Source organism: Pongo abelii, chromosome 2, assembly GCF_028885655.2.
Source record: "Pongo abelii isolate AG06213 chromosome 2, NHGRI_mPonAbe1-v2.0_pri, whole genome shotgun sequence".
NCBI lineage: Eukaryota > Metazoa > Chordata > Mammalia > Primates > Hominidae > Pongo > Pongo abelii.
The window spans coordinates 158950284-158972922 of NC_085928.1; the positions used below are offsets into that span (position 1 = coordinate 158950284).

A 22639-nucleotide genomic window follows, 5' to 3' on the forward strand; every position below is an offset into this window, starting at 1 on the left:
TGCATGACATACAATGAGCAATCCATAAATACTGAATCAGTGAGTGACTGGAAGTCCCCCAGGCAGGGAGAGATGAGCCAAAATTGAGAGTGCTAGGCTAGAGGAAAACTCTGGGAACCCTGGGATGCTAACCAATGCAAAACAAAAGAAGCTTCACTAACAGTTTGATTCCTTGACAACAAACAAACAAACAAAAATCAGTGAGTTCTCATATGCATCAAATGCACCAAAAGACTTGTTCAAAAATGATCACAGCAACGTATTTCCTCAGATCCCTGAAAACAACTAAGATCCCTGAAAACAACTCAAATGTCCATCAATAGAATGATGGATATTATTCTACCCCATTGCAACATTTCACACACAAGTTTTGCGTTTTATTTTTTTTTATTTATTTATTTTTCATGTCAATGAATTCAAAGGAATCACACATAGGTTTTTGTGTAGAAACAACCTGTACAGAAATGCTCTACATTTCTGTAAGAGGTACTTTTTCAAGATATCTATGTTCACTAGTTGTAGCCTACAACTAGAAGGCTCTGTGTCAAACATTCCACTTGCTACTAATTCCTACCACACCCCTCTTTGTTCCCAGAACGTTGTACCCCACATGTACCCCAGAACTTAAAGTATAACAAAAATAAAAAAATAAAAATAATAATGAAAAAACTTAAAAAAAGAAAAAGAAAAGGAATGGCGAGAGGAGATAATTTTGCTTTGTACACAATCTTAGTGGGAAAGTTTCTAGTTCCTCACCTTTAAGTATTATGTCAGCTGCTTTTTCATAGATGTTCTTCATCAAGTTGAGGAAGTTCTTCTCTATTTCCAGCTTGCTGGGAGTTTTTATCGTTAATGAGTGTTGAATTTTGTCAAATACTTTTTCTATATCTAGTGATATAATCATGTGATTTTTCCTCTATAGCCTGTTGGTGTGATGGATTACATTACTCAGTTTTCAAATGTTGAACCAGACTTTGAGAGCTGAAATAAATACTATTTGGTCATGGTGTTAAAAAAAAAAAAGAACAGAAACCCAAAGACAGGCAGCCTTCAGTAAAGATTATGATATGATTGTTTAAGACTGGGGGAAACAGCAAGGCAGGACTTTGAGGTAGGGGGTTCAAAAGCTCTTGAGATATAAACTGTTGATGTTTTCTATTGAGGAGATGGTGGATCTTTCAGAGATCCCAATAATAAAGTCATTTGCTTAGGAAAGAGTCTCCTGGAATAGTAAAACTCTGTTCAAGAAGAGTATGGAATAATAAAATCATGAGAATGTTAACAGTAAGCTGTGGAGCAGTTTACGGTTTCGGTTCTCCTTGCCCAAGTTATGTGAGCCTTAGTGGAGGAGGGAGTAGATGGTTTGGGTTCTTAATATTTGTGGGATTCTTTCATGTATTGAATATACGACAATTTATTATATGGATATCATCTATCATCTGAGATAGGAGTGGCCATTTCAATTGGCCCTTAGTCTTGCACACGAATCAAGGATATCTGTACACATGTAACAAAGAGGGGTGTGGTGAGAATTAGTAGCTAGTGGAATGCTTGACACAGAGCTTTCTAGTTGCAGGCTGCAACGACTGAACACAGGTACTTGAAATGGCACCTCTTGGGGAACTGTATTATTGCTCCTATAGGAAAATCTGTGTGTGAAATGTTCATAAGAGATCTACTGTCTCTGTCTCAAGGAGTTAGCTACATTAGCTGAGATGACATCCAGAATTATTGTGTCCTCAAAATTGGGGAGCAGGGAGGGAGGAGAGATTGTTTTGATTCTATTTATTTATTTATTTAAGATGGATTCTCGCTCTGTTACCCAGGCTGTACTGCAGTGGTGCCATCTTGGCTCTCTGTAACCTCGACCTCCTGGGTATAAGCGATTCTCCTGTCTCAGCCTTCCCAGTAGCTGAGATTATAGGCATGCACCACCATGCCCGGCTAATTTTTGTATTTTTAGTAGAGATGGTGCTTCGCTATGTTGGCCAGGCTTGTCTTGAACTCTTGACTTCAGGTGATCTGCCCGTCTTGGCCTTCCAAAGTGCTGGGATTACAGGCCTGAGCCACAGCACCCGGCCTTGATTCTCATTATTAACAAGATTCATCCACGTTGTCTCATGCAGCAGTAGTTTGTTCTTTTTAATTGCTGTATATTAGGAAAGTGTGTGTGTGTGTGTGTGTGTGTGTAAGAGAGAGGGAGAGAGAAAGACAGAAAAAGAGAGAGAGAGAAATGAGAGCAAATAATTGATTCTAGGAAGCAACATGAAATCTAGCTCCAGAAAAACCTAGTAGACTTCTTTAACTACAATAATTAAAATATGTGTCTAAATTGGCCAGGACTTGCATACACAAACTACTTAATGTTAAGAGAAGGAGGGCCGGGTAGGGTGGCTCACACCTGTAATCCCAGCACTTTGGGAGGCCAAGGTGGGAGGATCACGACGTCAGGAGTTCGAGACCAGCCTGGCCAACATGATGAAACCCTGTCTCTACTAAAAATACAAAAATTAGCCAGGCATGGTGGCGTGAGCCTGTAATCCCAGCCACTCCGGAGGCTGAGACAGGAGAATCGCTTGAACTCAGGAGGCAGAGGTTGCAGTGAGCTGAGAAAATTAAAATAAGGAAAATCCAAGCTGTAGTACACAAAGCCCTGATAAAAAGCCAATGTTCAAAGTGAAGGTATGCCATTTCATTTTAAAATACAGAAAACAGATACATGGTTGATATTTGTAAAAATCTTACTTAGTGGCTAGTCTAAGTAGAAACTGTGCACTTAACATTTCCCAAACACACAATTGAAATTATGGGCTCCCCATTATATTTTTAGCCTATGGTTACTGCCAGCCTCACCTGGCCCATCCCTTCACCTAATTGCAGGCATAATTATTCCCTCGTATTTACTGTAGGATGACTCCTCTGTCCAAGCACAAGAACAATGGTTTTCTTATATACTTGGGGAGTTTCCCTTAGACTGCGGGCTGCTCCCTGAATTATTTTAGGACTGAATCTTTCTTCTCATCTCATTTTTGATTTATTTCTAAAAGTAATATGTGCTTATGGTAGAAATTTCAGAAAGTATAGATAAGCGAAATGAATCGAGACAAAAATCACATTGAATCTGAGTGAAATTCCTTTTCAGTAATATATTTAAATGGTATTTATAATATACATATACCTAGTAGAGAGAGACCTAGAACCCTTCTTTTCTATATTTTTGAAACTTTCTCTTTCATGTAATGTTGTGCGGTTCATACATTTACCCTGATTTAACAGCCACTGACTACATTTATCAAACCAATTCCTTGTTATCACAGATTTAGGCTCTTGTCATTTTTCCTGGTGTTACAAACAATACTCCCATAATTATTACTGGAAACTGAACTATTGTGAACATCCTTGATGATTTTCTTAAAATAAATTTCTACAAGTAAAAACACTTGGCTAAAGGATGTGTAGGCTTTATATATTGTTGACACAAATCACCAAATGGCTTTTCTGAAAAGTTGCATCAAATCCCACACCTGTTCTCACCGTGGGTAAGCGTCAGAGAAAACAATAAAAAAGATCTCACACACATACAAGAAACTCATACTGTGGTAAAGGTAACATTCTATCAACTGTCTGAGGTGTCAATGCATGAGATTTCCTTTATGTAGGAATGTATTTGTAAATTTGGTAACTATGGCAAATTGACACTCAGAGGCCATGTGTACTATTCAAGTGATTCAGATTCTACAGTAATTTTTATTGTTTTAATGTTGTCAGATAAGAATGACCTGTTTTAGTACAACCCCTGAGGGAGTTTCCAGCCAAACTGAAAGGCCTAGAATATTACAAACCAGGAGCGTAGGCTATAAACAGAACTTAAGGAGGGTGTAAGGTAATTTGTGTAAGCTATTTCCTTTGGGTGATGACAATGTCTACTATTAAAGGATTCACAAACAAGAGGAAATGTTGAGTCACTCAAACTTAGGCTCTAGGACAGGGATGACTGAGGCTCTCAGGGGCCTGTCAAAGTCCTCATTAGGTGGGTGGAGTATCTGAGTGCCAGTGTAGGATAGGAGGAAGACTCTAGCCCCTGGGCCCTGGTGGCAGAGCAGGTAGATGAGGCAGAGGAGAGGAGCAGGGAAAACCCAGTGTTCATGTTACACCGACTTGGATTCAAATCAGTGTTGTTTTTTTTTTGCTACAGTTTTTTTCATTTGCTAAAGATGTGGCCTTGGACAGATTACTTAACCTCACTGAGCTTTGAGTCTGTAAAATAGAGAGAAGTAATACCTTCTAGGGCTGCTGAGAGATTTCAGTGGAATCGTATGTGTAAAACTAATTACAATAAGTGACATACTGAAGGGACTCAAAAATGGTTGCTCTTATTATGATAATTGTTGATAATGATTATTGCCATGTCCTTTGAGGATAGATTTAGGAAAAAATGATGCTTATGACTGATTGTTATGCCTTTTATCTTGGATCCTGTATTGCAGGGGTTTTTAATCTGGTGTCTAAGAATTCCCAAAAGACCCCATGGATAAATAACTGGGGCAGTGTTAAACTTAGATGGGAAAAAAGTGTCATTTTTTTACTAACTTATAACAAAAACTTAATATTTCCTTTAATTATGACTATGCAACAAACCAAAGTAGCATCAGTATTACTGATATTACTTTGATCTACAATAAAAATTTGCACGTTTTCATATCACATTAAATTTGCTGCAGGTATCTCCAAATATCATTTAATTGAAATTTTATTTCAAAAGTATGATAGTTAGGGGGCTGGGGGGCAAGGGGAGGGAGGGCAAATACCTAATGCGTGTGGTTGATGATGGGTTGATGAGTGCAGCAAACCCCCATGGCACATGTACACCTGTGTAACAAACCTGCACGTTCCGCACTTGTATCCCAGAACTTAAAGAAAATAAAAAATAATAAAAATAAAAATAAATAAATAATAAAAGTGCTTAGCATATTGGCTAACTCTGCTCAGTGAAAAAAAAAAAAAAGTAGGATAGTTCTTAGACCCACTCATTAGAAGGCTGTTAGGACACACGTTATTGCTGTCTGTCCACAGGTGTTGAAGTGACAGAGCTGGCTGTCAAGACAACTACACTATATGTTTAAAAAAACATTTTCATAAAATATTCTAGTGTATTGGTTTTCTTCACAATTCTATGCATTTTGTGTATTTATGAACATTATTCTTCAAAGGTGTCTGTAGGTTTCACCAGCCTGCCAGAGAGACTGTGGTAGAGAATACGCTGAAACCTTCAGTCAGGAGCGGCCCACCGCAGGGCAGCTTGCCCATAGGAGAAGCTCTGCTGTCTAATAGCTGGTTATGCTTCTTTATAAATTTGCTTGTCTGTTGTCCCGACCAATGAACACCAAAAACGGAACATTTCTATAGAAAATTCCCGATAAGTCCGGGAATCCCGTCACTTGAAAGAGCCTAACCCTGTACAGCAAGGAGAAAAATGCCTGTTACCCTTCCAGGGAAGCTGATACTTGCAGCACCTGGTAGAAGGGACCACTGCCTAACTGGGGTGATGATCCCACAGGTACAGCAATGGCAATTTACAGACAGCAGAGAAAGAAGAGGAGAAAGAGGATGAGACAGTAGGATAAAGAAAAAAAGACAGGAAGCCGTTAGCAACAGGGGCCACATAACTTGCAAACTGGGAAGAAAAAAGAGAAGTTTTAAGGACAATGAAACTAAACAACAACAACATGGTAGTGAATACTTTATTTTGTTGTAAACAAGTTAGTTTTGAGGGTATTTCCTCATAGTCCTCCTGCTGTCACTCCTCCCCGTGTTCCAATGATGCTGATCAACTGCTTTATTCAGTTTCCCATCTTTCTTCTTGCCCAGTCATCTTAGCCTTTCTTTTTTTAAACACATGATCCCTAGTACTCTTCTTTGGAGGACAAAAGGCTTTCCATATGTTAGAAAAATTTGAATCTCATAGTACTCAAAACAACGAGCAGCATTGTAAGTTGTGATGCATTCATTTGGATTGGAACATTCTCAATCGGTCCTTCCACTCTAAGTAAATATTTGTTTCTCACAGAACACAAGGCAGTTCAAAGGGCCTCTTGTTAGAGATTTATAGGTGTATGAATAGGAAACATCATATAAGCAGTGAAAACAAAAATCTTTCCAGGTTGTTGGATTTTCTCCTTCTTGGTCTTATAAAAAGCAATTAGACATCTTTAATTTAAAAAATACATGCACATATATACAATAGTGATTGGAATGTTATTTTTATCCAAAACATTATAGAGTTTATCTCAGATATACTGAGGACTGTCACTCAGTCTGTAAATTACCCCCAGAGGGTGGTTTGTTTCCTCATTCCTTAAAAAAAAAAACAAAAAAAAGTTTACTAAATTTAAACACTGACATCCTGTGAAGATGCCAGTCTTTATAGGAGTTTGTAAAAGTAGACTATGGGGAGTATGTTACACTAGTACAAAGTTTTACAAATGAATACAAGTGAAATACATAAATTACAATGAAATAGAGGAAGATTGTGGCTCTGTCCTGGGGTGGTTCTTTTAGCAGTCATATTGCTGTAAAGAAATAAAATACCATTAGGTTATAATCAGGATAAATAATGATGACATTTTAGTCCTTTAAGTTCGTATTTTAAGTAAACATAAACAGACTGATCTCAGCTTCAGCAAAGCTTAGGCCAACCATACTTAAGGCTTGGACAATGCTCACAAAATGTTTCCTAAACAAACCCAGATCCCTTGTCTTCCATGAGTAAAAGCCACAGAAAGGGCCCATAGAAACTGCAGGATACTGATGTTGGGTTGCTTTGAGTGCATTTGTGTGGGGTTTTAATCTTAGGGATTTAAAAGATAATGCCATGGAAGTTTCACACTGGTATGAGCTCAATGTGGGTAACCTTTCAAATTAAATGCTACCGAGTTATGGACCTGACTCTTCTACATGAAAAGCCCTGCCCTTTGAAAGTGTCTTTTGTCTTATAAACAAAGGTAACAGATCTTCCCTGTAGCATCTGGGAAGAAGCCATCCCTACAGTGACTCAGCTGGGAAACCCGGTGTATTTACTACCCCAGATCAGAGGAGAGTATCATTCCCTGCCAAATCACTTCAGCCATTTTGGTCATTGGCTCTTTATGCTTGTCCCCAAAATGTACTAAGTGTACTAAGTGAGTACATTCAGTGCAAGTAATTACTTTGAACTCTGCCTTGTATGAAATTCAAGGCTAAAGGTAAACTGCATGACAGCAATCCCTAGAGGATACTTCTCTGCCCTTCCCCAACCACATTGCTTGAAAGAAGCTCCATATCGAAGGTTTCCTACTCCCTTATTTTCTTGGAAATTTGCCAAAGAAATTATTAATCTTGCTATACTTGCCTGATAAGGAAACCTAGAGTTTCATTTTAACCTTCCCCCAAAATTACAGAAAGTTTCCTTTTATTTTCAGCAAAGTTTTTCATGATAGCAATGGACTTTCAGTTTTCATTAGGTTTTTGTCTTATTTTTAAAAGAAAGTTAAATCTGGCACCAGAGGAGTAAATGGTTTGAAAAATATAAGACATCAAATAACCCTCTCAAAGACAGGATCAAAGCTGGACTTTCATCAATTCAATAATATATATATATTTTAGGAGGATTATAGAAACAAGAACTTTCACTGCTACAAACAAATGCATTTTTTTTCTCCTAAATCATATCCCCAGGAAACAAGTGCTTCCTGGTTTTCTTTCACAACGAAAGGCTTTTCATGAGCTGCTGTTCAAAGATTGCTAGTGATTCTCCATACTTACTGCTTAGGCATTTTTATGACTCCTTATTAGGAAGGAATTGCAGAAAATCCAACCAAACAGCAAGTGCGCAATACAGGTTAAAAGTAGGAGCTTTTGCACAAAATGACTCAAGGTTTGAAGCCTGTTATTTCCTGAGTAGGTGATCTTAAGCCTATTGCTTAATATTTGAGTCATAGTCTCATCTGAAAAATGGGTTTAGCATAGTGCCTGATGCATTGAATGGTTGGCTATTACTTATGTATACTAGCTGGGAATATAACAGCAAACAAAGAGCAGACATCTCTTTTTTTCTGTCTCTGCAGCGAGAGCAGAGGCAGTGAATTAGATCCTGAAGGGAGCGCTGTGTCTATGGGCAGCATGTTCTTGTGTACATAGAGCCAACTGCAAAGAACTAAGACAATCCTGTGACTGTGAGACTCGAGGAAGCTTGTTACTGACAGCTGAAGTGAATGCTATAATTGTGTTGCTACAAAGATGATATCAGAATAAATGCTGGTAGGTTGAGCATGTTTGGTTTTGCCTTTTTCTTTATGATGAAAACAATGGTATATTAACGCCAGGGCCAGACTACAACATTTTCATGCAGGTTCTTACCTGTTGGCGAGAGCAGCAAAAGCCACATATGCCTCCAAGCACTCCATTTATTACTTGAATAAGACACAAGATGAACTCAATTCCACCAAGAGCCAAGAGGATAGAAAACAGAGATACATTCCATTCCACAATGTGCTTGGGTTCAGTGCACTGGGACCATGTGGAGGTATCCAGAAGGTACCTGTGGGTAAAAAGAGAAACTTCTGACACATGTTCATACTTAAGGGGATACTTCACAAACTACTTTTGTTTGGTGGTTTTTCATTCAGAAAAAAGGAATGAATTATTCAATATCCTATGTAAGTTTCTTCCAATGCATGTCATTCCACAAAATGGAGGAATTTAGCCCAGATCCTACTGTAATGATAAACATAAAATTATAATTTATAATTTTTGACCCCAATCTAGGATTACATGGTCAGAAATTCTCACCTTATAATGATGTTCATATTCCCTAACAGGCATCTGAATTCTTATAAACAAAAATAAAAATGCAGAACTGTATTTGTGCTGTGTTTAAAGCTAGGTAAGATTCATGTATGTATATGGAAGTAAACTACCAGCAAATGTGGAAAAATGAAAATAATTCATGTGCTAAAGTAGAGTACATGTAGGTGTTTTTAAAAACTGTTTTCCAATTTTATTGTTGTTATTGGTATAAAAGATGGGTATTTGTATTCAATATTGAGTGAATATTTAGAAAATACAATCTCTTTAGGCTAGTTTTTTTTAACTTTAAAATATTAATTTAGATCGTTTTATTACATCTCAATTTGTTACTTTTGAAAATTATCCAAATTCTGGCAAGTTTGGATATTTAATATGCTGGAATTTTTCAACTGAGACCTTTGGAACAAAGCTATTTTTTGTTTTTAAGGAATAAATTAATTTGCAACATGAAGCAAATTCATGGGATTAAACCCAACTAATCTGATAGCTCTTTACTTTTTTTTGAGATGGAGTCTGGCTCTGTTGCCCAGGCTGGAGTGCAATGGCGCAATCTTGGCTCATTGCAACCTCTACCTCCTGGGTTCAAGCCATTCTCCTGCCTCAGCCTCCCAACGTGCTGGGATTACAGGCGTGAACCACCATGCCCGGCTGATAGCTCTTCACTTTCATGATGCTGTGCCCAAGCGTTGATAATAGCATGTAGCACACTACATTCTCTCATTGAACAAAGATTATTGAGCACTCAGTGTAAGTCTGACACTGAGCCAGAGCTGGGGATATGATGGAGCACAGGGCACGGGCTCTGTCCTGAAAGAGCACAGCTTCTAAAGGAAGAGACAAGTCACAAGTAATCTCAATGCAACAGATATGCTGATCGGTAAACAAACTATGGAAGAGTTACAGAGGAAGGGCACCTAACCTAGTCCAGGGAGAACACCTGCTTATGTGTCTATTCAATAAGGCTGAGCTCCATAAAGGTAGGAGCCAGACCTATTCATCATTGTATATCCAGCCGCTAGAACAGTATCTGACACACAATAGCCACTCAACACATTTTAAAAGCAGTTGAATGATAAATAACAACATGAAGTTGCTTTGTGAAATGTCAGCAAACCATACTGAGGTGGTATCTGACTATAGATTCTAGGATTTAGTCGATTTTATAAATACCTGGATATTCTTCCAGTCTGAAAAATTCTACTTCTGATAGCTCTCCTAGAATTTCAGCCTTTGCTACACAGTATTTGGATTCTTAATGAAATATAATACAATCATGTGGGAAAATCAAGGTTTGACTTAATTCCACAAAGAGGCCTGGTATAATTCTTTTCTTATCACGACTTCCTGCCACAACAGAACAAAGGGGCTTGGAATTTGAGACCTAACTTTAGAATAGCTCATTGAGCCAATCAGAGATTATAGTTGTTCATTTCAAAAAAAGTTCTGTTTTTGTGGCCCTGTCTTTCTCCATGTCAGCAGAACAAAAATCTATATTTTCAGGTCGCAATGTAAAAAAAATTCTTTGGCTCTACCTGGCTCCCGGGCAACTAACCTGTGGCTTGTGACTGTTAGTTATTTCCCATATTGAAATCCTTGGACAGTTTTAAATGAAGAATGACATAGAAGAGGAGGAAGGTTTCTTGTAGAATCCAGGGTGGATAATGGAAGGGGCAAACAGTCAAATAGCTATAAAAACCATTTAGCGATACTACCACCTCTCCCTGTATTCTGGCTGCATAAGTCATGACTTTTCTTAGAAGTCTGTTTGTGCAATAGTTTTGTATGTTTGTACATATGTGAATAGCCATTTTCTACTAGTACATCCAGTATGTTCTGATAAAAGCTGAGTCATGATTGATCACAGTTTTGAACACCAAAATTTCAAACTTCTGTAAGTATCAATTTTCCTTCAAAGGCTACCATTGGGTTATGTTTATTGTAAGGTGATAATATTAACAGCTAACAGTGGCAGTTGCTCACAATGTGGCAGCCTCTGTGGGAAACATTTTACATATTATTTCATTAATTCTCATGACAATTGCCATTGATTTTATTTTACCAGTGGAGTAACTGAGATGCAGAGAGCTCAGTTCACCTTTTCCTATACATAGGTGCAGAGCTGTGATTGAACCCAGCTAATTCAAATTCATGATCTCATAACTATGCTAAGTTTATGAGATTCATATATCCTCACTACATGCTTTAAATTCATTGGGACAAACATTCTTGATAATATAATTCATTATTAATATCATTTTTAATCATGAATCTCAAAACTAAACCTTTCAAATTTCAACTTCAGAAAGTTGAGTAAGGAAAAGGTAAACTCAGAATCAACTCCTGCTCAAAGAAACATGTCATCCATTCATCACCACATACATCCGTTTCTATCAGCTGTGCTGTTTCTGTTCTTTTCTTGGTAACTGATTTAAAAAAATAAGTATAAACATAGAATGGCGGAACAGCACAAATTATCCTGATATTATGACTGTGAATAGGCCTTATTTATATAGATTAATAACTAAAAAGGGGGCATTGTACATAGTTTGTATGTTTTATATGAGTATATGTGTGTATAGGGGTAAGGGCATGATTTGCCCTGGGCTTAGGTTAAATTCATATAGTTGCCATTCTTATTATATATGGATTCTATAATACTTTCTTATAAAATAGTAAAATGTATTACACTTAATAAGGCAATTGTTCTGGTATAATGTATGAAGTAATTGAGATGCACTGTATGAACACAAACTCTACATCTAGACTGCCTGGGTTCAAACGCTAACTGCCACTTTCTGGCAACGTGACCTTGGATGAATTACTTCATCTTTCTGTGATTTTGTTTCCTCATCTTTAAAATAGGAAGTCACTTCAAAGGGTTATTATGAGGACTCAATTATTGAATCTATTCAAAAGCACTTTGTATTTGGGAAGCTGAGGAAGGAGTATTGCTTGAGCTCAGGAGTTAGAGGCTGCAGTAAGCTATGATTGTGCCACTGCATTCTAGCCTGGGTGACAGATCAAGACCCTGTCTCTGGGAAAAAAAAAAAAAAGAAAAAAAAGAAAAGAAGCATTTAGAACTTGTTTAGGTCAGGGACTGAGCATCCATCCTTGGATACCTATTGCCTAAACCATGCCTGAGTCAGTGAGAATAAACACTGGCTAGGTGGGTGGATGGATGGATAAGTGGATGCCTATCTGGTTTGATAGAGCTGCCACTATATACATGTGGTGGATAAAAATGTGTAGCCATGTAGAGAATAATTACATACTGGCCCTCGGTGCTGGCAAAAGTGTAGTTCCACTGGCCGAGGGAATCAAGACATAGTGGTCCTTCTGCTAAGCCGAGGGCTGCCACAATGACACAGTAGCCAGATCCTGCAATTCCAATGAGGGCAGCCAGTACAGAAGAAAGCATCTAGGGAAAAGGAGAAACACAGGAAGTGAGCCACAGAGTGCCACAGCTATATCTTAGGAGTCATTTTCACCACCAGGGCAGGAGGACCTACCGCACATCGTTTGCCACAGTTTTCATGGCCACAGCAGCCGCAGCAGTCATCCTGTTCCAGCCCAATGAAGACAAATGCTGGCAGGAGCATCTGGTTAGGAAACAAAGTCAAGTCATTGACTTGCTCAGGCTCATATGGGTCGGGTTAGGCATCTCTTGGTAGAATATATTTATTTCCAATGATGTTAACTGGCTTTGATTAGGTTGACCAGATATCTCAAAGAATGTAAACCTCTGAGGAGAAAAAGACCATCTAAATGTCATATCTGCTTGTTTTCATGTAATCTGTCAAAGCATTTTTTAGGGTGAGGGTGTAACATGGGAGGAGTAAAATAATAAGCTGTAAATGTGTTTATTCCACAAGAGTTTATCACACAACCCCAGATACAAACTCTGTTTTGGAAATATTAAACCCTTTTTTTAAATCTGATTTTTTCCCCTTGTAAAATGCGGAATATACCAACAAATCTTTAATAGAATAACTAAAACTTTTTTGTTAATGGGAGACATGAAAGCTATATATAATAAATATGAACTGCTTCCTTGATTATACAAATGCATAGTTTTAACTTAACAATATTAAGCTCTTAAAATATAGTAAATATGAAATACTTCACGTTCAAGATCGAAAGAAACTTAAGTGTGATGTTATGTTTAAGACAAATAATCATGTTAACATGATACTAATGCTTAAATTTGAGGCAAACGGGCACTGTGGCTCATGCCTGTAATCCCAGCACTTTGGGAGGCCAAGGTAGGAGGGTCACTTGGGCCCATGAGTTCAAGACCAGCCTGGGCAACATGGAGAAACCCCATCTCATTAAATAAAATAAAATAAAATTAAATCTCATTAAATAAATAATCTAGGGCAGATTTGCCATGCCATAATCAGTGTATTAGGTTTAAATGTTTTACTATCTTTTCTTGATTAAGAAAATTTATCACGTATGGTACCATTCCATAAAATTTCTCTTTAAAATTTTTAATCCCAGCACTTTAAAGTAGCAAACTTAAGTTTGTTCACATTCTTTCCATGCTGTGGTTGAAGCTAATGCTTTCAGCTTCCAGGTTGGCAGGGAAATTCCTCTCACTTCAATCAAAAACAAATCTTGGAAAAAACAACACATTCCACTATTAGCTTCAGACACCGACCTGCTGCTAACTGTAGGGTTTTTCCTAGACACCACACCCCAGCATTACATAAAGGAGAAAGCTTAGAGTTCTTTTAAAATAGCAATGCACTCACAATTCATTATTTTTCCCTATCACAGATGGCTGAAAATAAACAGCAGAGAATTTGGATTCAAAACTGTTGATTTAGGCAGAGAACCAGCCAACCCCTTCCGGCTACCCAGAGCAAATGTTAAATGACTACCCACTCTAGTGAGAGAAACTCTATAGTCTCTCAAATCCGATTTAAAAGCGAATCTGTTTCCTACCTATAGAGTTTAGCAAAAAGGCAGTTCACTTTTAGCTGAAAGAACGTTTTGTAAAACAACATCTAACAAAATTACTACGCTATACTATACCAATCTTGCTTTTGTATAATCTGCTTTCAAAGGAATGAACAACAGCAAAAAAGTCACTTGATTTGGACGTATGCATTACAAAAAACTTTCCATGAAAATACATAATGAAAACGTGTAGGAAACAGGAGAGAATTCAGTAATAATCCTGAATGACTTACCAGCAGGCCACCTCCTACGATGCCAGAAAAGAACCACACGAAGCGGCTGAGGTGGTTTTCAGAGGCATACCTTGTTTCCCCATTGGGAAAGTAAAGCAAAATATTAGCTGCAATGCACAGGAGGGCGAGCCCCACCAGAGAATGTCCGATGCACCGTGCACACTTCCCGTAGCACATGGTGGTCTGCTAGGTTTTCTCCCCCTTCTCTTTGTCTTCAGCTCAGTGATACCCCAAATTAGATGAAAGTGTGCCCTTCTGGTGGAGAAAGCAAACACCACTCTCAGCCCATTCCTGCTACCTCTTAAATACTGCGATTCTTAGTCACTGAGTGGATGAGGTACTCTGCTTTCATTGGTCCTAATGGCAGGCTCTGGCTGTGGTGCGAAGAGGCAGGGGGAATGTCCCGCCCTTCAAATGAAATCCTTGGGACAGGCAAAACCAGGGGCAGGACGTGAGAAACAGCCTCAGTCATAGGCAACAGGGAAAATGATTAATCTTGAACAAGGCATTGACTGTGCAACTCCTCCACAAGATAAAGAATCAACAGGAAAGCCTAACATGACTTTCCAGTAATTGCCAAGTGTCCGAGATGCAACAGCCCTGGTTGAGGCTTTGAAAGAGAGTGGGCTGTGTCCCTGCTCCATGAAGCTGTCTGGACAGCTTCCAATCTGAGAGCTCTGTGTTCATTTCTACCTTTGTGCTGATTTAATTTACAACCTGGGGCAAATCTCCTGAGCTCATTTCCTTGTCTATTAAATACAAGGTGTCTGAGACGTCACCCATGGATTTGAGGAGGCTGTTGGGAAAACTACAGAGCAAACTTCTTTACTCTGCCTACAGCAAGCTCTGCAGGACGGATTTCAGTGTTCAGCGTCCCTGGACATCTGCCTCTAAAACAAATCTGCACCACAACAGAGGTGGCATCAGTCAACACAAAGGGCTCAGGTGCTTTTTAAAAATTATTGAGTGTTGCTGTCAGGAAAAGCAATGCCAGGAAGGGCCAAGGAAGGCCTAAAGCATGGGACAAAAATAAAAAGAGGAAGGAGAGAGGGGGAGGAAGAGAATGAGAGAGAAGGAAAGAGGAAAGGGGGAAGGAAGAAAGGAAGGAAAGAAGAGAGGGAGGGAGGGAAGGAGGGATGGAGGGAAGAAGGAAGGAAGGAAAGAAGGAAGCAAGGATAGAGGGAGGGAGAGAGGGAAGGAGGGAGGGGGAGAAAAAACAAGAGAAAGGGACTTGGCAAGCAGAGTGGAGAAACAAGGTTCAGAGAAACAGAACTGGCTAGGAGTGTCAGAACCCACACAGAGGTAAGCAGATGGTTTACCCAGCCAGATCCTGAGACCAGCTTCCACAGGCTCCCCACACAGGGCAGAGAAAGGGTGTTAGACTAACTTTCTAGGTGGTTACCTTGCAGAAGGAGGGGCTGGGCACTGAATAAATTTATGCCTTGAATAGCAGATTGCACCAGCCAGTGGATGGCGATGGGAGGTGGACAGGGTGGCCGGGTGGGGCCAGGCCTGGAGGGCCTTGTCACCAGGACAAGATAGAGAGTACAGAAAATAGAAAAGTACCAAGGTAGGGAGGCATTACCTTAGAAGAAGAAGGTGAATGAGGTTCATGAATCTAGAGTCTGAAGGATTTGGCCTGAAACTAGAGGGCGGGACACATACCAAATTTGAGGAAACCAGCTGTGGTTAGTGATGTGGCATGGGATTGGAGGAGGGCCCAAGAAGTGTGGCCTCAGCACACTAACAGGGGTGAAGCCAGAATCCAGGATGGCCTGAGGAAATAAATCAGTGGAGTTGGGAAGCCTGGAACCGCCCACCTGCTAGGCGGAGGCAGGCAAATCCTCACATGAGCGTCATTGGGTCACCACCATGTGTCCAACAACAGGGAACATGTGTTCAGCCTGACGGCTTGGAGACAGGATTCCACTGGTGACAGAGCCTGGGCACTATGGGTGAATGATGGCATCCTTTGTTGAAGCATAATCATTGCAGCCCTCCTGTCTGCTGATCTATCCCACCTGGGGCCAAAATGGGGGAAAGTGATTCTTAAACCACTGATATGGTTAGGCTTTGTGTCCCTACCCAAATCTCATCTTGAATTGTAATCCCCATAATCCTCACGTGTCAAGTGAGAGACTAGGGGGAGGGAACTGAATCATGGGGGCAGTTTCCCCCATGCTGTTCTTGTGATAGTGAGTGAGTCCTCATGAGATCTGACAGTTTTATAACGAGCTCTTCCCCCTTCTCTCGACGCTTGTCTTTCCTGCTGCCTTGTAAAGAAGGTGTCTTGCAGCCAGGCGCAGTGGCTCACACCTGTAATCCCAGCACTTTGGGAGGCCGAGGCAGGTGGATCACGAGGTCAGGAGATCAAGACCATCCTGGCTAACATGGTGAAACCCCACCTCTACTAAAAAAAATACAAAAAAATTAGTCGGGCGTGGTAGCAAGCACCTGTAGTCCCAGTTACTGGGGAGGCTGAGGCAGGAGAATGGTGTGAACCTGGGAGGTGGAGTTTGCAGTGAGCCAAGTCAGCGCCACTGCACTCCAGCCTGGGTGATAGAGCGAGACTCAGTTTCAAAAAAAAAAAAAACAAAAAGAAGGTGTCTTGCTTCTCCTTCACCTTCCGCTATAATGGAAAGTTTCCCAAGGCTTCCCCAACCATGCAGAACTGTAAGTCAATTAAACTTCTTTCCTTTATAAATTACCCAGTCTCAGGCAGTTCTTTATAGCAGTGTGAAAATGGACTAATACAACGACTTCACCCTCAAGTGCTTAAATTTCCATTTGTCTTCTTTCCCCCATCTCCAAGTCAGTAGGGCATGGAGAAGAGTGAGGGGCTTGGAAAGAGAAAGCCTGGAGTGAGACCCCCAACTCTGCTATATTCCAGCAGTGTGGACTCAGTCCAGTCACTTACATTCCAGGACTGTTTCCTACTATAAGACAAAAAGCAGGGCTAGAGGAGTGGTTCTTAGCAGGTTTTTGAGAATGTTAAAATAAAAAATAAAAGATTTTTTTGAAAATCTTATAATAAAACCCTCTCCCCAGAAAAAAGAAACATACATGCGGCAGGATGCTGCTCATACGTAACTTTGTCAAAGAAGTCCTCTCTGAAGACCTATTTAGTGAAGATATTCCCCCTATCTCTAGTTATGCTCCATCACGTTACTCTGCTGTATTATCATCACAGAATTTATCAGCCTCTGAAGTTATTCTGTGTATTTGCTTGTTTCCTTTTCTGTTGTCGTCTTCCCTCCCCTCCCCACTGAGCACAGACACCTTCTGCCTTGTCCACCATTGTTTCCCCAGTACCTGGAGCATGTCTGGTGCATAATAGGTGCTCAGTAAATAGTATTGAATAGTTGGAGACTAAAATAAGTGAATCTATGAGTTTTTAAGTGTCTTTTTAACCAGGCTGATGCTCCAGTCTCCCCACCCTCAATTTCATCATGCCTCTCTGTGAGCCCAAGATCTCCCAGCCACTCACACCATTGCTCCCAGGCCCTAACACTGCCTGGTTGGTTGATTTGGGGCAAGCCATTAACCATTGTGTACCGTGTATCTCTATTTCTATAATTCATTCATTCACCAACATCTATTGATTCCTACTATGTGTTATAAGTGCTGAGGATATAGCAGTAAGAAAAGCAAACAACAAAATTCCTGCCTTTAAGGAGTATCCACTCTATCAGAAAGAGAGAGGCAAATAAAAAATAATAAGTAAAACACGAAGGGTATTAGATGGTGATAAGAGCAGAAAAGGGGAATAGGTGGGAGAAGAAGAAGGCCTTACTGAGAGGACCTCTCTGAGACAAATAATAGAATCTGCCTCATAGGGTTGTGGTATGCAGAAATGAGTCAATGTGTGTAAAGCTTGAAGCATCTGGCATTTACCAGTCACTCAAAAATAAGTTACTTATGATTATTTACTATTTTTATCAGCCTGCTCTCTCAGAGGAGATGTCTCTATCTGTGATTCAATATATTTACTTTTCTGGGATTCTATCACTCCAATATATGTTGGATTCCTTTGTTATCTTTCGTGATAAATTTTAAAATACTGGACTTCCCCCGGTTATAGTAAAACTCATTTCTAGCTCCCTCATCCCTTCTGGAATCACCCTTAATCCATGATACCCTTGGAAGCAGTGGTTTTTACTGCATCACAGAACTGCAGGTTCCAGAGCATGAGCTGCTGGTTCTCAGCCCCATGTTTTGGATATGCCAAAACTGCCAGAAAGGCCCTGCTATTCTTGCCCAGCCTACCCTACCCCTGCCTTGTTACCCTGACTGAATTTGTTACTTCATCCATGATGCCTTTCGTCACACCCCTGCCTGCTTCCCCCACCACCCCACCCTCAGCCTGCTCATGACTCCCGCTTTGTTCTTACACACACCACACCTGCATGGCAGCTCCGATCCGACCATAATGCATGAGTGTGTATCCTCCTTAGCTTCCCCACCTTCACTGAAGTCTCAGAGAGCAGGGACCTTCTATTTTCTTCTTTGAGGGCACAGCGGCTAGCATAGTGTCAGGCATTTCGTTGGCTCTCAATTAATATTCGCCAAATTATGTTCAGATGAAGAGGGAAGTTGAATGTGCTCAGTTCTAAGAGTAGTGTTTAAGCAAAGTCAAAACATCTTATGAAAAGTTAGGGAACATTGACATTTACTATATTTAAATTGGAAAATGTTCAATTTCACCTATCATTAACATAAGCAGCTGGTATATGCTTCTTAGGGTTAGCTCTTTCAACCTTTTCATGCACAGAATGTGGCTTCAAGAATAATTCCAGGGGAAACTCCTTTTGCTTATATCAAGTGCTATATAAGCATAGATTTTCATACTGAAAGAAGCCTCAATAGAGTGAATGGAATCATTATGGCCATTTTATAGTTAATCCCACAGGGGTTAAAAACTCTTCCCAAGGACATCTAGCTAGTTGGCAGTGGAACTGGGTTACCTTTAAGAATTAACATAAACAGTCTATTATTCTGTGGTTGTGAGATTCTAGAAGGAAGATTTGAACTCAGATCTCCTGCACCCCAGTTGTGTTTTTCCACATGTATTTCTCCTTCCTTGTAGTTTCTTACTCATTTGAACATGACAAATGTAATGATTCCTATACAGTAACAATGCTCGTTAGAGCATTCTGATTATAGTAACAGAAGCCAGTTGAGTTACCTAAAACAAAAGGGCATTAATTATAAACTTCAAAGGTAGAGATGCAGATAGGATGATGGAACTCATGGACAGGGGAACAAAGGTCTGGAAATTCGGAATGTCATACTCCACATTTTGCATTTTTGACTCTTTCTATCCATATACTTTATTCTTCTTAGTGCAGTCTCATTGTCTCTGGTTCTCAGTTCACACGCAAAAAATATGGCTACTGACAGTTCTGAAGTTTATAGTTTTTTCAGTTCAAGAGATTCATCCCAAGTCCAGATTGTGAGAGAAGGGACATGCATTGGACAAGACCAGGCCAGGTGTCCATGCCTGTGGGGTCAGGTGCCCATGTCTGTGGGGTCAGGTGCCCATGCCTGTGGGGCCTGCATAAACATGGCTGCTGGGAGCCATCCCTGCAACCAGGTACATGCAGGAGAAGTCGTTCTCAGGAAAAGGTGAGTGTGGGACCAGGCAGGGAAGCCAGTTGCTGTCCTTTATTTGGAACTATAATCAAGGCAGACAACCACAGTAAAGAGATGCAGAGGGAGGGAGCAATGTAAAACCACCTTACACACAGCTTCCTGGCTTTCCCTTCACTTTAGGTTGTAGCTCAAGTTATTCTTGGGCTAAAAAATAAACTCTGTTGGCCCAATTAAACCAGAATTAATCACCAATTCGCCATCTTTATCTGGTAATTTTAGTTCAACATTGCTCAGCTGATGGCTCATTAAGCCAAGAACTCTCCCAGGTCTCAGTTGCCATTTTCAGACAAGACACCTCCTGGGGTGCCTGCCCTATGGTCTGAAGCTCAAGATGTGGCTCTGGCAGTTGCCATTTTCAGACAAGACACCTCCTGGGGTGCCTGCCTGCCCTATGGTCTGAAGCTCAAGATGTGGCTCTGGGTCTCCCTTCCTGAGGGCTAGCTACCCAGAAGGGCTGGTCTGACTTCCTGTTGAATGGGTGAGCTGAAGGCATCCAGGGCAACTAGGACAACTAGTGCACAAATACTTGAAGGGGAAAGGACTCTCGTGTTCTGATTTGAGTATCATTTCCTTGGGTTGAATAATTAGAGCCTGGCATGTGAGATGTGGAGGGCTTCAAAGACCATTTGACTTTCAACAGAAAATGGTCTATGGTTTTCTAAAATGACACACCCTGATTCAGCCCAAGGGAAACAGAATGTCTGTGGGTGAGGCCAGGAATCTGCATTTTAAGTAAGTCCTCCAAATGACTCCAGTGCCCAAGCAGAGTTGAAGTCCACTGATGTAGATGGCCCAACTTTCTAGTTGTATACATGAGGCTACACAATTCCAGCAAGGTTCATTTCAGTTGAGAAAAAACCATTGATTAAAATTTTTAAAAACCCTAAAAAATTTAAACTGATGAATTCATGTGTTTGCGCCTTTTGAACCTGGTTCGCCAAGTGGTTCTCTTTGTGAGGTAAGAGAAGTAGCAGGCCACTTGCAGCTCCTCTCTCTGTCTGATGGGAGACCAGGTCCTCCCAGGGAAAAGTAGCAAGTTCTCTCCTGCTGGCCTCCTTCCACAGATCACAGCTGCCTTTGGGGAGAATGACAAAAACTGTTCAGGGTTCCTGGGTAATACGTATCCAGTTTCTGTGCATTCAGGGGAAGAGGAGCGTGGAGCAGAAGGAGAGTGGGCACATGACAGTCACTCTGATGCCGTAATTTAACTTTACAGCTCCCTTGTGCAAAGCTGTTTACAGGTGAGGAAACTGAAGCTCATCTGGGTTAAGCATGCAGGCCAAAGTCACAAGGCTGGTGAGTAATTAGGCCTGGATTCCTCCTACGCAGGGCTCCCTGACTCACGTACCCATGCTCTTTCCTTCACACATTGGGCTGATTTTACTACAATGTTGATCAGATGTGGGGACTGTTTCTTTGGCATTTCTAAATAACATAATTTTGAGACATTAATCACTTGGATTCTACTTTAATTCGACGAATGATTTCAAGGTTAACCTGATGTCTCAAAATTAAAGCTACAGCTGCTGTTCAACAAACTTGGTTTTATTGTAGCAAAATAGAACTATCAACAAACAAGAGATGTGTGCAATTAAAAGTTTTTAAAATAATTGTCTAGATTCAGTAGAGGAGAGAAATAATAAAGCCTATTTTCATTTCCTTTATCCAGGTCTAACTTGTAAAAGGATTTCCCTACCTGTGTCACTGGTCATGATTGCAAGTTGTCCAGGTTCTTGGCGTTTTGAACAAAGAATTGGACAAAACGCCCAGCAAAGCAAAGAATGAAGCAACAAAAGAACAAAAGCAGGGATTTATTGAAAATGAAAGTACACTCCACAGTGTGGAAGTGGGCTCGAGCAGCAGCTCAAGGGCCCGAATACAGAATCTTCTTGGGTCCAAATACCCTCTGGAAGTTTCTCATTGGCCACTTAATGCTCACCTCATATAAATGAAGTGGTAGCCCGCAATCAGTCTGATTGGTTGCAGAAAGCAGCCAACCAGAGGATGAAGTGAAGTTACAAAGTCACACTCCTGTGCAAACATCTGATTGGTTGCAAAAAGCAACCAATCAGAGGGTACGGTGAAGTTACAAAGTTGTACTTCTACGCAAACTGAAGACTCCGCCCACAATCAGTCTGATCAGAGCCACAGTCAGACCATTCAGAGTCTGGAGTGAAGTTACTAAGTTGCAAACGAAGTCTGTACCAGCAATCAGTCTGATTTTTCGCTTACAGCCAATTTCCCAACTGCCACGCAGAAAAGGTCAAAGGGAGTAGCCTCTGGTCCTTTTGTTACTGAGGCATGGAAAGTTAGGGTTTTCCTTTCAATTTAGTTCTAGGAAGTCGGCGTGAAAAGCCTTAGGTTCCCTGCCTCCAGACTCTATTCTCCTGCCTTACATGGCCTTTTGACCTTATATAAAATATGCTTGCTTTTTTGCAGAAAGGTTGGGGTGAAACGCTCCACTCCTGCTTTCATACCATTTGAAGTTCAGACCAGCGAGACTTCTATCAGTTGGGAGTTGAAGATGCCCCAAGGACAAGAACTGAGGATGGTTTGCTCAGAGCTGATTTTTAGACACCATTTTCCAGGGATCCCTGGTGACAGAGGAGCATTATTTGGTGGTTGAGTTCTGAATTAAAAAGTTTCCTACTATACATGTGTTTGGTCATTTCTATGACTTCAGCATTCTCAAAGACTTGGACGGAAGCATAAATAAGAGGCAGTGCGAGCATTCTCCAAGCAATCATTCCAAGTTGGTGAGTTCATACTCCGCCTAGACCTCATGGCCTTGACACTCTCAGTCAGACTGGTTTTTGCGGTTGTCAAAGTTCAACATGGCAAATTTCCCACTGATACTAAGTGAGCTGAAAACTCAAGTTACAGTTGATTTTGCCCTAGGGAATTTTACCAAGAACAGCTTTACAGCAGGGGAGAGTTGAAACGTATGT

The 22639-nt window shown here is 40.5% G+C and overlaps 2 protein-coding genes across 4 annotated transcripts; one reads left to right on the top strand and one right to left on the bottom strand.

Annotated features, from left to right (window-relative positions):
* Positions 1-5727: 5727 nt before the first annotated feature.
* TM4SF1 (transmembrane 4 L six family member 1) lies at positions 5728-14354 on the bottom strand. 2 transcript variants are annotated; one of them, XM_009239408.4, is made up of 5 exons: positions 14040-14354; positions 12354-12443; positions 12117-12262; positions 8375-8575; positions 5728-6569 (listed from the first exon to the last, which is right to left on the bottom strand). In XM_009239408.4, the coding sequence occupies exons 1-5, from the start codon at positions 14214-14216 to the stop codon at positions 6464-6466; spliced, it is 720 nt and encodes a 239-aa protein (XP_009237683.1). In that variant the 5' UTR covers positions 14217-14354; the 3' UTR covers positions 5728-6463.
* A 92-nt stretch (positions 14355-14446) lies between these two features.
* LOC100436494 (uncharacterized) lies at positions 14447-22345 on the top strand. Of its 2 annotated transcripts, XR_010139263.1 has the most exons (3): positions 14447-14984; positions 20756-20932; positions 22131-22345. XR_010139263.1 is itself a non-coding variant. In XM_002814167.6 (2 exons), exons 1-2 carry the CDS (start codon positions 14821-14823, stop codon positions 22315-22317), a joined length of 351 nt encoding a protein of 116 aa, XP_002814213.4. In that variant the 5' UTR covers positions 14447-14820; the 3' UTR covers positions 22318-22345. The 2 variants fall into 2 exon arrangements, 1 of the variants encoding a protein (XP_002814213.4); XM_002814167.6 differs by lacking the exon at positions 20756-20932.
* The last annotated feature ends 294 nt before the right edge of the window (positions 22346-22639 follow it).

Bases quoted from the DNA above. Each gene is read 5' to 3' on its own strand.
- TM4SF1 (XM_009239408.4), bottom strand. From the start codon at position 14,216: ATGTGCTACGGGAAGTGTGCACGGTGCATCGGACATTCTCTGGTGGGG. The intron at 8,576-12,116 runs GTATGTAATTAT...TTTTACCCACAG, and splicing joins TTTGCCAGCACCGAGGGCCA to GTACCTTCTGGATACCTCCA. The intron at 6,570-8,374 runs GTTGTAGTCTGG...ATTTCTTTACAG, and splicing joins GTAAGAACCTGCATGAAAAT to CAATATGACTGCTAAAAGAA.
- LOC100436494 (XM_002814167.6), top strand. From the start codon at position 14,821: ATGGATTTGAGGAGGCTGTTGGGAAAACTACAGAGCAAACTTCTTTAC. The intron at 14,985-22,130 runs GTGCTTTTTAAA...GCTTTTTTGCAG, and splicing joins AGTCAACACAAAGGGCTCAG to AAAGGTTGGGGTGAAACGCT.